This window comes from Rhamphochromis longiceps, linkage group LG7, assembly GCF_057381845.1.
Source record: "Rhamphochromis longiceps isolate RC_006_pf linkage group LG7, R_longiceps_female_GT1.1, whole genome shotgun sequence".
NCBI classification, from domain to species: Eukaryota; Metazoa; Chordata; class Actinopteri; order Cichliformes; family Cichlidae; genus Rhamphochromis; species Rhamphochromis longiceps.
Window position 1 is genome coordinate 30,873,498 of NC_140563.1, and position 17,949 is coordinate 30,891,446.

Sequence of the window (17,949 nt, forward strand, 5' to 3'; positions counted from 1 at the left end):
TGGATTGGAGAAATACACTCAGTAGTTCCCACTCCTACACTTTAAATATAGCAATTCCCACTTAAAGTGTATTTTCTCAACCAACAGATATGACCACAAGTCATGACTGTGGCTTCTAAACACCAGTGTTGGGAAGGTTACTTTTAAAATGTATTCCACTACAGATTACAGGATACATGTCCCAAAATGTATTTTTTTAACGTATTCCGTTACGTTACTCAATGAGAGTATAACGTATTCTGAATACTTTGGATTACCTATTATATTATTGTGTTTTTTACAACTACATGAATGTACTATTGATGTGTGATTTATTACTATTACAGAAGGTTACTCGCCATACCAATACCAACTACATTTTTAAATCTTAATATAAAATGAGTAACAGTAGGGTGGACATTAGGTAAGGCTGCACTTTTTGCAGCAATCTTGTAAAAATATTCCGCGCGTATATAAAACAGGTCCGCGGCTCCGAACTGTAGTAAAGGGACCTCTGGCTAATACAAGTGAGTTAACCACTGAGTCAAAGGCCAGCGAATAAAAATGCGTTTTTAATCTGGATTTAAAAACCAGCACTGATGTTGATTGCCATTTGTGAAGAGGAAGATTATTCCAAAGCTTTGGAGCCACAATAGAGAACGCTTAGTCTCCTCTCAGTGTCAGCCATGATTTGGGGACTGGGAGGAACAGCTGCTCGGTTGACCGGAGCGAACGAGTGGGGACATAGGGCTTCAGCAAATCAGACAAATATGCAGATGCCAGACCATTTAAGGGTTTAAAAACCAGTAAAAGGAGTTTAAAATGAATCCTAAATTCAATTGGATGTCCTAAAATGTACACCGTAGTCGGGTTCCGTGTCGGGCTCGTAGCCGAAAACTAGCTTTACTTTGTTGTCTGGGTCAACTTTGCTAGCGAGAGACAGAGAGAGGCGTTGAAAGGCTGCTCCAAGGGAACTTATTGTTTCGGAGGAAAACACGAACACAGTGTACAGGGAGTGCAGAATTATTAGGCAAATGAGTATTTTGTCCACATCATCCTCTTCATGCATGTTGTCTTACTCCAAGCTGTATAGGCTCGAAAGCCTACTACCAATTAAGCATATTAGGTCATGTGCATCTCTGTAATGAGAAGGGGTGTGGTCTAATGACATCAACACCCTATATCAGGTGTGCATAATTATTAGGCAACGTCCTTTCCTTTGGCAAAAAGGGTCAAAAGAAGGACTTGACAGGCTCAGAAAAGTCAAAAATAGTGAGATATCTTGCAGAGGGATGCAGCAGTCTCAAAATTGCAAAGCTTCTGAAGCGTGATCATCAAACAATCAAGCGTTTCATTCAAAATAGTCAACAGGGTCGCAAGAAGCGTGTGGAAAAACCAAGGGGCAAAATAACTGCCCATGAACTGAGAAAAGTCAAGCGTGCAGCTGCCAAGATGCCACTTGCCACCAGTTTGGCCATATTTCAGAGCTGCAACATCACTGGAGTGCCCAAAAGCACAAGGTGTGCAATACTCAGAGACATGGCCAAGGTAAGAAAGGCTGAAAGACGACCACCACTGAACAAGACACACAAGCTGAAACGTCAAGACTGGGCCAAGAAATATCTCAAGACTGGTTTTTCTAAGGTTTTATGGACTGATGAAATGAGAGTGAGTCTTGATGGGCCAGATGGATGGGCCCGTGGCTGGATTGGTAAAGGGCAGAGAGCTCCAGTCCGACTTAGACGCCAGCAAGGTGGAGGTGGAGTACTGGTTTGGGCTGGTATCATCAAAGATGAGCTTGTGGGGCCTTTTCGGGTTGAGGGTGGAGTCAAGCTCAACTCCCAGTCCTACTGCCAGTTTCTGGAAGACACCTTCTTCAAGCAGTGGTACAGGAAGAAGTCTGCATCCTTCAAGAAAAACATGATTTTCATGCAGGACAATGCTCCATCACACGCGTCCAAGTACTCCACAGCGTGGCTGGCAAGAAAGGGTATAAAAGAAGAAAAACTATTGACATGGCCTCCTTGTTCACCTGGTCTGAATCCCATTGAGAACCTGGGCCATCATCAAATGTGAGATTTACAAGGAGGGAAAACAGTACACCTCTCTGAACAGTGTCTGGGAGGCTGTGGTTGCTGCTGCACGCAATGTTGATGGTGAACAGATGAAAACACTGACAGAATCCATGGATGGCAGGCTTTTGAGTGTCCTTGCAAAGAAAGGTGGCTATATTGGTCGCTGATTTGTTTTTGTTTTGTTTTTGAATGTCAGAAATGTATAATTGTGAATGTGGAGATGTTATATTGGTTTCACTGGTAAAAATCAATAATTGAAAGGGGTATATATTTGTTTTTTGTTAAGTTTCCTAATAATTATGCACAGTAATAGTCACCTGCACACACAGATATCCCCCTAAAATAGCTAAAACTAAAAACAAACTAAAAACTACTTCCAAAAACATTCAGCTTTGATATTAATGAGTTTTTTGGGTTCATTGAGAACATGGTTGTTGTTCAATAATAAAATTATTCCTCAAAAATACAACTTGCCTAATAATTCTGCACTCCCTGTAAGAGGACAGCTAACAGAAACTATGACCCACAAAGACCGGAACTTACAGGAACTGCTAAAGAATTGTTGACTGTAGATGGAAATTTCTATAATTTCAGAGATTTTATGTTTCTGTGTCTACTGTTTCCATGAAATGACTTGAAATACTGAAAGTGAGCTAAAAATAAAACACAATAACAGATGAAGACTAACTAAACACATCTGTAACATGGTTGCTCTGCAACCTGTAAACTCAGTTCAATTAAATTAAATGTATTCATATTGCACAAGTAAGCCTGCAGTCAGGGAGCAAAGTGCTCTAATGGGGTGATACAGTAAGGTCATTAAGATAAGATTTTCAGGGCTGAGTAAAATAACTTCAATGCCCTCTTATTCATCAGAGTACATGTTACACAAACATTTTATTCATAGACTGCGGTCTCAGGACATTCACCGTTCCATCAGTTCGTACTGAGCTCGCAAAGAAGACATTAAAGAAGGATTTGAAGCTCATTCAGTTGATTTCAATTGACTTCAAAAGACGTACAAATGTTTTTGTGAAATCATCACTGGGAACTTGTTTTTGTCTTTGGTATGACTATGTACATTAGACAAATTTACTTATTTTATTGATTCTTTTATTTTTGTAATTTTAATACATTTGTCTAGAACAGCCATTCCTCTGCAGATGACCAGCCTGCTGTTTTACAACTACAATTACAAATTTTAAGATTGGTCCATAATTACCTAAGACAGGTGGGTCAAGGAAAGGCTTTTTAATGGGGGTGGGAATTTAATGCTTTGTTTGCGATTAATTAATTGAAAAAAAATAGCACGTTAAAAATAATAATGCATCTAATCACACTTTGCATTCCAAGCAAAAGGGAAAGTTTGTCATTGTATGATCTCCTGCTATACCAGTTACACTGTTGCACAAATCAGACCTACAAAGAATCAGAAGAAAGTGCGTTGCTAGGACTGATCAGAGGCAAATTTCATTTCAAAAGACTACCCGATGGAAGATTTGATAAAAGCGAGGTTTTGTGCAAATTGTGCAAAAAGGAGTTTGCATACCACCGAAGCACTTCAACCTTATGGCAGCATCTAAATGCAAAACATGATGCAGCGAGCACAGAAATTGTGAAAGCTGTTAGTGGTAGCTAACAGCTAATTTGTCCTAAACAAATTTGTAGTAACAAAAGGTGTCGGTAGCCCAAACTTGATGAAATGACTGGCTTCAGGACCAAAATTAGTAAGTCAACATCGGACAAACTTACAGATTCTCTTGCAAAATTAATTGCTCTGGACTGTAGACCACTATCAGTGGTAGAAGATAGGGGGTGAGAAAATGTGCTACAGTTAGCATCAGGTGATCCAACTTTCGAAATGCTGTGCCGAAAGACTATTTCCAGTAAAATTCTTTATTTCTGTTTTAGATGCCTTTTCAAATTCAAATTCAAATTCAAATTTTATTTGTCACACACACACAACCATACACAGTATGACATGGGGGTGAAATGCTTGTAGCTGTACAATGCCCGACCATTAAATGACAGAAGAAAAGTTTTACAATATTTACAATTTACAGTTTACTACAAAAATTTACAAATTAACTTAGGAATTTACAGTAAATAATGTGCAAATAGCAGAAGAGATTATAAAGATAAGGATTATAAATTATAGGAATTATAGGATTATAGGAAATGTGTGGTGGTGCGTGTGGTGACGTGTGTGAGAGTCCAGTCTTATAGTGACATGTTTGGGAGAGTCCAGTCCTACACCTGGTTCAGGCCCCGAATAGCCTGGGGGAAGAAGCTCCTCTTCATTCTCTCTGTTTTGGCCTTAAGGGAGCGGAAGCGCTTCCCAGACCTCAACAGTGAGAAGAGTCCATTGTTGGGATGGGAGAGGTCCATCATAATCTTCCTAGCTTTGGACTTGCACCGCTTGGTGTAGATGGACAGCAGGTCAGGGAGCTCTGATTGAATGATGCGTTCGGCCGAGCGCACCACTCTTTGCAGATCTCGTCTGTCCTGCTTGGTGCTGTTCCCAAACCAGGTGCAGATGTTTGCCGTCAGGACGCTCTCGATGGTGCAGGAGTAGAAGTTCTTGAGCGCCTTCAGTGGCAGATGGAAGTCTCTAAGTCTTCTGAGGAAGAAGAGACGCTGACGGGCTTTCTTAACCAGGGTGTTGATGTGACAGGACCATGACAGGTCCTGAGTGATGTGGACACCCAGGTATCGGAAACTGTCCACTCTCTCCACTGGCATGCCACTGATGATGAGGAGTTTGTAATTCCTCGCCTGCTTTGTAGTGAAGTCCACGATCAGCTCCTTAGTCTTGCTGATGTTTAGGAGGAGGTTATTCTCCTGGCACCAGGTCTCCAGGTTCCTAATCTCCTCCAGGTAGGCCGTCTCGATGTTGTCGGAGATCAGGCCCACAACAGCAGTGTCGTCAGCAAACTTGACAATGGAGGTGGTGTCTGATGTGGCTACACAGTCATAAGTGTACAGTGAGTACAGCAGGGGGCTTAAAACACAGCCCTGAGGCACTCCAGTGCTGAGTGAGATGGAGGGGGAGACTTGTTTTCCCACCCTCACTGATTGGGGTCTGTCTGTGAGGAAGTTGAGGATCCACTGACACAGTGATGAGCTGAGTCCTAGATCCGTCAACTTGGTGAAAAGCTTAGAGGGAATTATTGTGTTGAATGCTGAACTGTAGTCCACGAACAGCATCCTAACATAATTCCCTCTGCCAGTGTCCAGGTGACTCAGGGATGTGTGGAGCAGGTGAGATATGGCATCGTCTGTGGAACGATTAGTCCGGTAAGCAAACTGAAGTGAGTCGATGGTGGCAGGAAGTGAAGAAGTGATGTGATCTCTCATCAGTCTTTCAAAACACTTCATCACAATTGAAGTCAGTGCTACTGGACGGTAGTCATTGTGGCAAGCGGGCTGTTGTTTCTTTGGAACAGGGACAATAATGGACTGTTTGAAGCACGTGGGAACCACAGCTTGGGCCAGGGAGAGGTTGAAGATCTCCGTGAACACCGGTGCTAGTTGATCAGCGCAGGCTCTAAGGACCCGGCCAGGGATTGCATCTGGTCCTGCTGCCTTCCTGGTGTTCACCCTCCTGAAGGTGTTCCTCACGGCATGCTCTGTGATGACGAATGCATTTTCTTCACTGGTGCACTCCGAGCGTGCGCAGCCGTTTGTTGTTTTAATTGCTGCGGCGTCGAAGCGAGCATAAAACGTGTTCAGCTCATCAGCCAGTGAAGCATCTGCATTCATCATTGAAGAAGCTGGTCGTTTATAGTCCGTTATAGTCCGCAGTACTTTCCACAGGCTCCTAGAGTCGCACTGTCGTAGCTGTGACTCTAGTTTTTCCCCGTAGCTCCGCTTTGCCTTTCGGACCGCGCTGCGCACGTTGTAGGACACAGCCTTGTATAGGTCCATATTACCGGAGACAAGCCCTTCATTGTAGGCAGCGGTGCGTGATCTCAGAGCGTCGCGGATGTTTTTATCCACCCACGGCTTCTGGTTGGGAAACGTTCGGATGATAATTCTTTCTGCTGTGTCATCCGCTAGTTTCCCGATAAATCCCACAGCCGCTTCCGTAAACATGTTGATGTCATCAGAGCTGCGCCGAAACATGTCCCAGTCTGCGTCATCCAGTGCATCATCCAGTGCGTCCTGCAGCGCGGCCACCGATTGGTCCGTCCAGCGAGCGACCTCCCTCCTGATTGGTGGTTGCTGCTTTAGCCTTTGTTTGTAAGCAGGCATGAGGAAGATGGCGGCATGGTCCGATTTTCCAAATGCCGGCAGGGGCTGAGCCTTGTAACAGTTCTTGAACGGGGTGTAGCAGTGGTCTAATGTCCTCGTGCCCCGGGTGGGGCAGTTGATGTGCTGGTGAAGGTTGTGAAATGTCCGTTTGAGATTCACTCTGTTAAAATCTCCCATAACAATGAGTGTGGCATCTTGGTGAAGTGTTTGTTGATGTGTGAGAGCCTCATGTAGCTCACATAAGGCAGTGTTCGAGTCCGCGTGAGGCGGAATGTAAGCAGTGCAGGCAATGACCGCAGTGAATTCCCGAGGGAGATAGAAAGGGCGACACTTAACGATCAAAAGCTCCAGATTGGGCGAGCAAGAGCGTGTGAGTGGGGAGATGTTTGTGCTGTCGCACCATCTGTTGTTCACCATCAAACACACTCCACCACCTCTTTTCTTCCCCGACTCCATTGTCCTGTCCATGCGGTAAACCGAAAAGAACCCCGTCGGCTGCACGGCGTGGTCTGGTATCGCTGGGTTCAGCCAAGTCTCGGTGAAGCAGAGGAGATTGCAGTCCCGAATGTCTCTCTGGAACTTGATTCTGGCTCTGAGGTCATCAAGCTTGTTCTTGATGGATTGAACATTGGCTAGCAGGATACTGGGCATGGGTGCGCGGTGTGCGCGAGCCCATAGCCTGTTCCTGATGCCGGCTCTTTTACCTCGAGGCCATCGCTTAGGGTCGCGTCCTTTGTTCTCTCTCAGGATCTCCTTTGGCCAGGTTGGGTCCGGAGTTAAACATGGTGAAATGTTCGTGTATTGCAGACCAATAGAAACCAAAGTGTCTCTACTGTAGCGGATTTGTGTGTTTTGCATGATGCCCATGAAAGATTATCGCAGATATAGCAAAAAGTGACGAAAAACTGCAAAAAGTGGAGAAGTTGGGGCAGAGCATCCAGCACGGCAGCCGACCTCACCGGCGCCATTTTAAAACGACAGCCCTGCTAGTATGGAGGAACTACACATGAGCAAACAAGCCTGGGGCAACAGAAAAAGCCACTCATACAGGATGTTTCCACACAGTGGAATTCAACGCTGGATATGGTTTCACATCTACTAAAGAATCAAGAGGCTGTTTTTGCTGTGCTAGACAAACAAAAGCACAAGCTAGTCATTTTAACTCCATCAGAGCTGGTAAAACTCCAAAGCTGGCAACTGTCCTTGAGCCATGCAGGTAAATAAAACTATTTTTTAACTTATTGTTACTGTTTCTTCAAAAAGCTTTATAGTTTAGTTATTGTGTAGGTTAATAATTACTTTCTTGAACAGTCTACTACAGGTTTGTGACTGAGCTTCGTGGAGGTGAAACATATGTCTCATGTTCAGTGGTTTTTCCTGCTTTCTGCCTCCTGCATCACACCATGGAGGTCTCTGATGATGACTCAAACTACATGGTGAAATTTAAGACTGCCTTCACAAAGGACCTATCCCAACGTGTAGCTACACTCAACCATCAGTTGTTCAAGATAGCTACTGTGCTTGATACACACTTTAAGGATTTGTGTCTTGCAAGGGGAGAGTGAGAAGAGGTTTGGACCAGCCTTGAGGCCCTGCTGCAGGAACAGTGTAAAGATGCCACCACAAAGGAGCCAGCAAAGACAAAGAGCCTCTTCTCTTAAATAATTTCCCCCAGGGATCAATAAAGTATTCTGATTCTGATTCTCTTCATTGTCCTCGGACCCTGATTCAGATGATGAAGCCCTGCGTAACAGGGTCGAGCAGGGACCCACCAGCAACTGTCTGTCCTGGCCTGCAAGTATTTGATGAGTCCTGCCACTTCTATCTATGCGAACAGGCTAGTTTGTCTAAGTAACTGGCTGAAAGAGACGGCCAATAAATAAGCATGCAGGTATTGTGAGTCCAATGGGTTTGTTATTTTTTGCACTAAAACGTTCGATGATCACATTGTTTTAGCCTAATGTACAAAATACTTTTTGGCTAAGGGTACTCAGAGTTTAAAGGTGAACCTGGTCAAATAAACGTTTATGTTTCTGCCTTAGTCTTTTAAAGAAGAAAAACTGCACTTTATGATGACATTTTTATTATTATTATTTAAAGACAATGCCATTTTGAAAATGTACTTAACCTCCTAAGACCCGAACTCTTCCACGGCATGCATTTTTAATTTCTTTTTGATATTTGGGCTGATTGGGGCTTGATGAATGTAAAAAAAAAAGAATTACCACATTTTTTTTTTTGGCTTTTTTTTTTTTTTTTTTAAAGAAAAATAAGAGCCACATATGAGGATATTCATTTAAAATTTTGATAAAACAGTACCAGCATAGTGTCCTCGTAAGTGGATATCAGGCCCAAATTGAGTATTTTGGTCTAAATAACCCAAAATGCGATGTCCACATATGTGGACGCCAGGTCCTAGGAGGTTAAGGTACTTAAAATAGGACTTTATTTTTAAGTCTGCCCAATTTTGGCCAGGGATATTATTTTTGTTTCTCTGTTTTGAATTGAAATGCAGTTTAAATGCTTTTTATTTAGTTTCTCCCCAGAAATTAAAAGAGCTTGAGTTTACTATATTCATGTCCATGACTATTATTTATTCTGTCGCATACTAAAACCCTTTTAAATTAAAAAAAAATATTTTTGATTTTAATTTAATTAGATTTTAGAGATTACTTATTTACAACGCCTCTTATTAATTACATAAAAATTTTAATCGAGTTTTTACTTTTTAAGTAATGTCTGAAGTTTTTTTTTTTTTTCAAAAGTGATATAATCTAATCAGCCATATGCTGATGATAGTATTGCAACCATGACTTTGACTTCAACATGAAGGGAATGAAAAAAAGAAAAAAAAGGATTGTTGAGTGAGGGAGCAGGAACATAGGAAAATATTACTTTATAATTTGTAAGCGTTTCTCTGTGGCCTCAAACTGCAGCACATGAAAAACGAACTCTGTTGAATTATTATTTAGGAAACTGACCTTCCAGTGCATTTAATAAAAGGTAGCCATTGGAAAATGACTAAATTGATCAACAAAATGCAAAGAAACAAGCAACATGACTTCATACAGTAAGAAGGCCCAGTGACTCATGACAGCATCCACTCTGCCAGTCTCAGTTTGAGTGTGCCAGTGAGGAAATACTCACTGGAATCATAAACAATATAAAGGATGGACCTAGCTTCTAGGTCTGAAAAGTAAAGGAAATGCAGAAATGCTTTAAGCTTGCATTCTTTTTAAAGGCCACCAGGCACAAAAAAAAAAACGACTTCCTGTCCTATAAAAGTCCAAGGAACCATCAGCCCTGACCTCTGTAAACACTTTCTTACAACTTTACGGTCTGACTCATTCATTTCGAGTCAAACTGATTAAAACATGATTCATTTTTAAAACTTTGGTCATTCTAAGAATCAGAGAAAAGAGGATTTCATCATCCACACTCCCTGTCTTTCTTTCTGCTTATTTAGAATCAGTTAGATCCTCTTCCCTCTACTTATTTAAACCTCCCTTGTATTTAACCTTTTGCTTGTTTCCAAAATCTGCCTTTTCCCAGAATTGGTCAGACACTATCTAAGTGTCAGTGTAAGTGTCAGCTTCTCTCACTCAACCTCAGAGTGGAAACAAGTTTTAGATTTTCTTGAACTTTCTGTGCATTATTGAGCAATTCTTTGATAAGCTGGAAAACCAAAAGAACACATTTACTAAGCAGGACAGTCAAACCATTAAACCTCTTGCTTTCAGGTAACATTTCATCACCTCAGTCTCAACAATATTACATTTTCTTAGATTTCAGATCTCGGTTTTACAATACTGCCCTCCTGTGGTAGAAGTTATAGTACAGGTTTGCAGAGGGTAATTACAAAAATGACCTTTTATATTCAAAGTCGAACCGTTTTTAGCCCGTGTTAACCAGCTAAACTTCAACAAAATATTCATTTATATTTCTCAGATATGTAAGCATTCATCATATTATATTTTATATTTTCGTGAGTGGTTTCATCTGTCTCTCGGTTTAGACAAGCTGTTCAGTCACTGTAGCTCTGGTGTCCCTACATTAACAACAACTGAACTAGTTCTTTGTGTGAATCTGCACAGTGAAATTCCTCAGCCCTCATTTCTCACTTTGGAATGAGCGTGAAGCTGTGATTTTTGCAGCTCACAGGTTCTGTGCAGTAATCCAATAATCAATGCCTTCACAGCTGTGGTGTCGCTGTAGATGCCATTACAGACGACCTTTGTAGTCTGATTACGCCATGTGACACATTATAGTTGATGATGTAGAAATATTATGCAACAGCTTTCATTCACTCTCTCATGACTTTTTGTTGGCACTCTGAAGATTGTGTCAACAGTCCAGTGTCACAGCTCAGTGGTACTTTAATGTAATACCAACTTGTAATACAATACATTTACACAAGCAGCACATTTTCTTTGGAAGAACTGCATATTATAAATGGATAATAAGGTTTTTTTTTGGTGGTTGGAGGGTAGGTTATGGCTCATTCACATGAAACTAAGCAGACAAGACAAGACAACAAGGATAATCAGGCCTCATTAATGCAATATAACAAGAGAATTTTCAGTTTGGTAATCTGCTTTTATTTTTTAATTTATGGAAGGTAAACAAAAGTAATATACTGCCAAGGATTCACTGACTCTGCTACTACTGCTACTAACACAAAACCAGGCAGAAATCTGAGCTAATATGGATGTACCACAAACTGCAGTTCCTCTGATGTCCACTAGAGGCTTCAAAAAGAAAAACTGTTAAAATATGAACCTTTGCAGCTTTAGAGCAGAAATAAAGATCTTACAACCTGTTATAAAGAACGATTTTGGTCCCTGTAGCTCATTTTTTCCCTTATAAGAATTGTACAACAACCCACCAGTCCAAATGTTCTTAAGGATTATATTAAGTTTACAATTTTAGAGGTGCAGCCTCTTTGACTGAGAGGTGGATGTGACAAAGGTGACTGTAGCTGCTAGGCTTCACCTTACTTAATTGAAATCCTAGAACTGGACCACTTTGTCTTATCCAACAAATAATAAGGCAAAATTTATCTTTATTTGGATTTTACTCAGCACCAGTTAACAGGTATCTTTGTCTGTGTGATGTAGCCATATGGTTACACTCCACACACCATCTAATTTTGGTTACTTTGGGCTCCTAAAGCCCAACATGACAACAGCCATAAAGGCTTGATTGTTCATCTTTCATATACAAAAGTAAAGCTAATGTTTTAGTACGTAAGAGTGTATTATTTTTAATGGGGAGAGACCCCAAGTTTTTTTTTAAAAGTCTGATTGTATTGAAGTCACTTGATTTATGACCTCAGTATCACTTTCCTAATGAGTTTATAATTGAATGTCCCACTTAGAGGATAAAAGGACTACTGGAGTTGTTTGAGAATGTAGTATTTTCCATTTATCAGTCAGCTCAAACCCTCTTTTTTTATGATCTCTACTTTCAAAAACATAAACTTATGACAGGTAAAATTCATGTGTCCACGACCTAAATGGGCTCCTCTCAAAACACCCACAACTACTCCATGGTAACTGTTAGTATATGTGGTAGTGACACCTTTCAGCTTATTTTGCTAACTGCTTCCACTTCACTACAAAGCAGGTGGCTTTGTGTGAAGCCGCCATGTGTAAGTGGCTGCACTGTTTCCTGACAGCTACTCACTGCGGGTGGGTCATCGATGGTGTTCTGGATGGCTGCAGCCAATCCCTCCTTCATCATGCAGGTCAGGCTGTAGAACTCATGCTGTTGGTCAATCTCAAACAGGCCCAGAAGTTTCCACTGCTGCCTCAGACCTCCCCACCGCCTTCTCTTCATGGAGCGCTGCTGGTGACTCAACATCCCTGGACCGGCTGTCGACATCTCCATCTGAGATAGAGAAAAACAGCCCGATGAGGAAAAAATGTGACTGCTCCACTGTGGACGCAGAGGAGAAAAGAAATCAGAGTGTGAGTGGAGGCCAGAGAGGCCAGCGACTAACACAAAAGACAGCTGACTGTCAGTTGAGTCTTTAACAGAGTAACCATGGAAACCAACACAAAGGGATAAAAGCTTCATGGGCTGTGCTGTGGATAATGCCATAATGCTGCTCCTCTGAATGCCACAGAAAAACATTTTAATTGCGTGGTCATGTCATGTGTTTTACAGTAAATGTTTGACCCTGTGAGCTCTACACACCCGAGCCACTCAGTACTAAGCCAGAGAAACAAAAAGACTCCTATGGAATAAATAGTAACTGATAGTTTTTGATGGTGAATGATGCGTTCATCAGCGTTTAGGCATAAAAAGCACTTGTATAAATGTGTGACTGAGTGAATGAGGTACTTGTAGCAAGAAAGACCGTTGAGAGTAGAAAAAACTACCTTATCCTGCTGGAAACAACTGCCAAAAGATAGGTAGAAAGGTTGACTGGTGGACATGGTCAGCAGCAGCTTTTTTGATAGAGGCAGGATGGCTCCGCCCTTTCTTGTTGTTGTTTCCACCAAATTTTGACCCTACTATCCAAATGTCACAGCACAAACTGAGAAGTTCTTCCAGGCTTTAGTTGTCCAGTTTGATAAGCATAATGGGAATTGTAGTCCTAGTTTCCTGTTTTTAGCTAAACGAAATGGTGCATTGGGTGGTCTTCTCCTGCCCATCTGCAGTGCTACTTTGCTTTCAGAGAAGCTCTTCTGCATGCTGTGTGGTCATTCTCAGCTGATCTCTAACATCAACAAGGCTTTCTATTTTTCTTTCTGACCATTTTCTGTAACCCTAGAGATCTCAGCTGTTTCTGAAATACTCAGACCAGCTGACCAACAATATCCAAAAACCTTTAAATCACATTTCTTCCCCATTCTGATGCTCAATTTGAACGTCAGCAGCTCATCTTCACCATTTTTTATATGATGAGTTGCTGCCATGTGATTGACTGATAATACATCTGCATTAACATTCAGCTGAACAGGTGTATCTAATAAAGTGACTCATGAATGAAAATAGACACTAAAACCACTTGGTTTTATTTTATGAAGATGGTGGTTTGGGTTATAATTCACTCCTGGAAAACTTCATATCTGCTCAGTGACCAATGAAGCACAGTGGGTCCTGATGATGTGATTACATGTGAGGAGGTGTCAGTCTGAGCAGTCTCAGTGTTGCAAAGAAACTAAAGAAACAAATAAAAAAAATACTTGTATTTGGCTTCAAATAAACAGAGTCACTTCATCAGTAATAAAACCTTCATTTTAGAAACAACATTAAGATCTGTTATTACAGAGTCTTTATCCTGCAATTTAAACCCATCTGAGATTACCATTTTTATCAGCTGGTGCTTTATAAGGAAAACAGTGCCTCAGCACTCACGTCACAGCGTTACCTTCCTTTTGTAAATTAGCCTGCCATGCCATTGGACGCGTCCATAGCAACATGCATGACGCTGCGCTCCTTGGACCTTTTGAGCTCCTCTCTCTGTTCTTCACTTTGACTGAGAAACAAAAGCTTCCTGTCTGATCACAGCCTCTCCTGATGCTGTTTGATGGTCTGAGTGTTCGGCTTCAGCACGTCTTTAACAATGGTGACAAACTGTAATAACCATTGTTAATAACTGGTAAAAAAAATAAAATAAATTGCAGTAAATTATATTTAATAATGTTTAATAACTGGCACATAATTGATTAGTAGAACATCATCTGGCAAAGTTGCAACTGATGTTTATAGAACGTTGCAAATCTATTCATCATTCAACCTTACTTGGCTCTTATAATGCTGAAACTGACATATAACTATTTCACAGGGTGTAAAAATGGACAGGTGTCCTGCTTCATTAAGTTTCCTGTTTTTTGGGTTTTTTTGCTTTAACTTTCTGTAAACAAATACATAATAAAGTACAGTGACAGGACAGGCCTGCTGGAGTCCAACGCCCACCCTCAACGAATCAGATTTACTGCTGGCAGTGCAAACCAGGCTCTAACTACAGGGACCAGATGACCCATAACAATGGGCCTGATACCCAGTACACTCAAAGCGCCCCCTACACTAATCTTTTTGTCACTTTTTATGGAATCAAACTCAAAGTAATGTCTGACCTTCCACGCTTTAAACACTGCATGGTTGCACTCTCTCCAGCACTCCATTTGTCCGTTGTTGATCTACACACATCTGTTGTTGCCATGGATGTTGCACACTCGTATGTCATTGTCATGAGACACTCTCACAAACAAAATCACGACTTAATAACGTAGTAACGGCGCCTGCTTAGGGGAAACTAACAGTAATGTAATTACTTTTTTGCTTTAGTAATCCCTTACTCTACTCATTACTTGAAAAAAGTAATCGGATTACACATTACTGCCCATGTCTGTTAGTCACCCAGGTATGTTAACAGCTGTATTCTACAAATAAGTTTAGAACGTATCTTTAATCTGTTTAAGAGGACAACGACGTCTTGTGATTTTACTTGCGGACAATCTGCCGCTCTTATTTTGAAACCTTATCGAGGCTCATCGAGGCTGCAGAACAGCAGCACGAGACACAGGTCTTGTTCACAGTCCAGGGAAGGATTGAGTGGAAGAGTGACTGATTGATGCAGCATCTGCCGAACCCGTTCTGCTGTGGTGGAGAGCTGAGCGTTGAAGCAAAGCTTTAGATTTACTGGTTGATCTACATTCCACATCTGTGCTGTGGGTACAGACTGAAAGCATGAGGGTGAGGTACGTGTGCTAGACATGAGCCTCCCCTGAAGGCAGGATGGGCTCAGCTTCAGAGATAAGACTAGAGCAGTTCCTCTTCCACATCAAAACGCAAGACTTAAGGTGGTTTGATCAGGGTGCCTTCTAAGTGTCTTGGTATGAGTCCTCAGGCCCGACCCAGGACATGCTGGAGAGACTTTGTCTGTTGGGTAGACTGGGTTTTCTAACATTATAAAAAGTATTTAGCGCATCACGTGGAGAACTGGTTTATGTGTTGAGCTCATTAAAGCTGCAGAGCTGGTCTCTATCTCTTGGGAGATAAATCACGGGCGATCCATTTTTTTTGAGCAACTTCTGGAAGTTAAAGCACAATAATTACTGGCAGCTGGATGTGCCGGCAATAAACTGGTACTTTACATTCGACCTCCTGAAATCTAACCTTTATACCTTTACTTAACTGTAACTGAAACAGTGCTGTATTCAATTAATTAAAAGAACCATTAACTAAGTTTCAGTCTTGATTACAGCAAGACTGGAAGCCTTCAAACATCCATTACAATCAAGTGTAAACTCTAAATAACTGATAAGCCACCACAAACCCCCCAAACTGATGAACTGTATAACCCAGGTAAAGTCTCCCAAGGCAAACTGGTCCGAGGAGATTAATTAGACCTAGAGCGATTTCAAAAACTCCAGTGAAGCCTAAAACTTGGATCTGGATAAACTTGTAGGAAGTGTGAATCTACACCCAAGAGGAAAGCTAGTAGAGAGGGAGTGCATTATTTGATTTACGAGGCAGGTGGCTGGAAGTCTTTTCTTTTGTTTCTTAACCTTTTCCTTGCTTTGGAGCCTCAGGCGGAGATGCAGTGATGGCTTCTGTCTCCTGCTCCACCCCCTGCCTGGAATTTCTCCATTGAAACAGTCCTTCCAACACCTGCCCTCTATCTGGTAATCAAGTGTAGAGTACAGCAGTTCTCTGCACCATTATATGGTGAGAATTAGGCCACCTCTGTTACCTGCCGCTTTTGTGGTAACGCAGTGTGCTTTCACGTCTCCAAGCTAGCTGCTCCAAACTTCCACAGAAGGAGAAGGTTCATCTGGAAACTTGCTTATCTGGAAACTTGTCTACCTGTTGCTTGAAGAAATTTATAGCTGTACTTACCAGCTCTGAACCCAATTACCTGTAACATGTCACAGGAAAGACTTACCTGCTCTCTTGCCTTTCTGCCAACTCTCTGATGCTTGCCAGCTGTCGGCACACCACATCCAACTCATGTAAGACTGTTAAACACCCGCTGGCTTTCTCATGTGAATTCAGTAGCACAGCAGCTGATGTGCACACCAGCCTGCCATAAATTATTATTAGATCGTGCTAGGACTTGCTCCGTACATTGGCGGCTGCTGTTTGTGACAAACATGGGTTCCAGTGGAATTCATAGCAGCTTTCCCTTCCAGAGAGTTTCACTTTCACCAATGAAAATAAAAGTGTGTCAAAGCAACGCAAGTGAGCAAAACATCAGCAATATGATAACAATAGAAAGGATAAAACCCAGAATTGCATGCCAATTACAGGCCAAAAAAAATATAAAACAAATGAAAGGAATTAAATATTAAATAAAATAATAACGTTACAGACAGAGATTGGATATGGCAAACATACTGCCCTTTTTATAAACCCAAGTATAGAAAAGATTTTAACCGTCAGATCATTTTTTTTGACCCCAGCTGTTGTTATTTTTATGTACCATAAAACATTTATGGTACATAGAATCTTTTTCAATAAAAAAAATACTAACTAATACACGTTTTGGTGATTTTTGAAGTCCACCCATTCCAGGCTTCCAGGCCCATTGCTGTGGTAAAGATGATAGGTGGAAGGTTGTGTGGGAACCCAGGAAACAAATAAAAAAATGTAACACTAGCATAGGATTTGAGTCAGTTGTAATTTCCCTGGTCTTGTGATGTTTTGCAGAGTAATGCACAGCATGACAATGAAAACAGCTAAACTGATGGAGATGAGTCAGGATATAAAAATGTGTGAAAACCATCATTATCAATAGGGCTGGGCTATATCATGCCGTTCACGGTAATACCGGTGTAATGTTGGGCAATGATAAGAAAATGAAATATCGCGATAGAATATGGGTAAAACGCACATGCGCAGTGCCTTTGTTTACATGCGCACTTGGCTACGACGCAGAATGAGACGAGCGAAAGTGGATCGTTGAATGAAACAGATGAACCAGAATTGGTTTGTAAAAATGCTGCAACTTCAGTGGTGTGAAACTGGTTTAGCTTTCGTCCGTCAGATACACAACAAAGCACTATTTTTGGTAGAGCATGCTAGCGGGCCGTCGTTATTACCGTGTTGTTTGGAAAATACGGCACACTTAAAATAAATCCTTTGATTTTTCTGAAAATCGACAGGTCCCCTTATAATCCCGTGTGCCTTATGTATGAATTCTGGTTGTGTTTACTGACCTCGAAACGATTTTATGTACACGGCGCTGGAAAATCTGTCAAATGTTTCAGTACGACTTTGCTAAGCTACGAAGCCGCACCGCTTGATGGATTGTCGGAGCATTACTGCTATCGTAGGCAGGAGCCTCGCGGAGGGATACGTACTGTGCTTCAATATAATATTACCGTATTGCGTGTGTATAACCTCTTTTTAAGTTTTGTGGATATTATACATGGTTATGCTGAGGATATGTCGGCCAGTTTCCACTGAAAATGCCTTTTGGTTAAACTGTCAGCAAGGAATTTGCATTTGCACTGTTAACTTTTTATATAACTTTAATGCACTTAAAAAGCTGCTTGTGTAAGTGAAAATACATTGATGGGGGTGTTTTTTTGCACCAATAAAGTAGAGGAGTTGTAAAGTATTTTGTCTAGTGTCAATTATATCGTCAGTTATATCGTTATCGCAAATTTTCAAATGTATATCGTGA

At 41.4% G+C, this 17,949-nt stretch overlaps 1 protein-coding gene across 1 annotated transcript in view; it reads right to left on the reverse strand.

Moving 5' to 3' along the window:
* pip5kl1 (phosphatidylinositol-4-phosphate 5-kinase-like 1) overlaps window positions 1-12,410 on the reverse strand; it is a 51,046-nt gene extending 38,636 nt beyond the window's left edge. Inside the window, exon 1 of the mRNA XM_085413329.1 lies at window positions 11,994-12,410. Within this exon, the coding sequence (XP_085269455.1) occupies window positions 11,994-12,410 (417 nt within the window). The remainder of the gene's footprint in view (window positions 1-11,993) is intronic.
* Window positions 12,411-17,949: the final 5,539 nt, after the last annotated feature.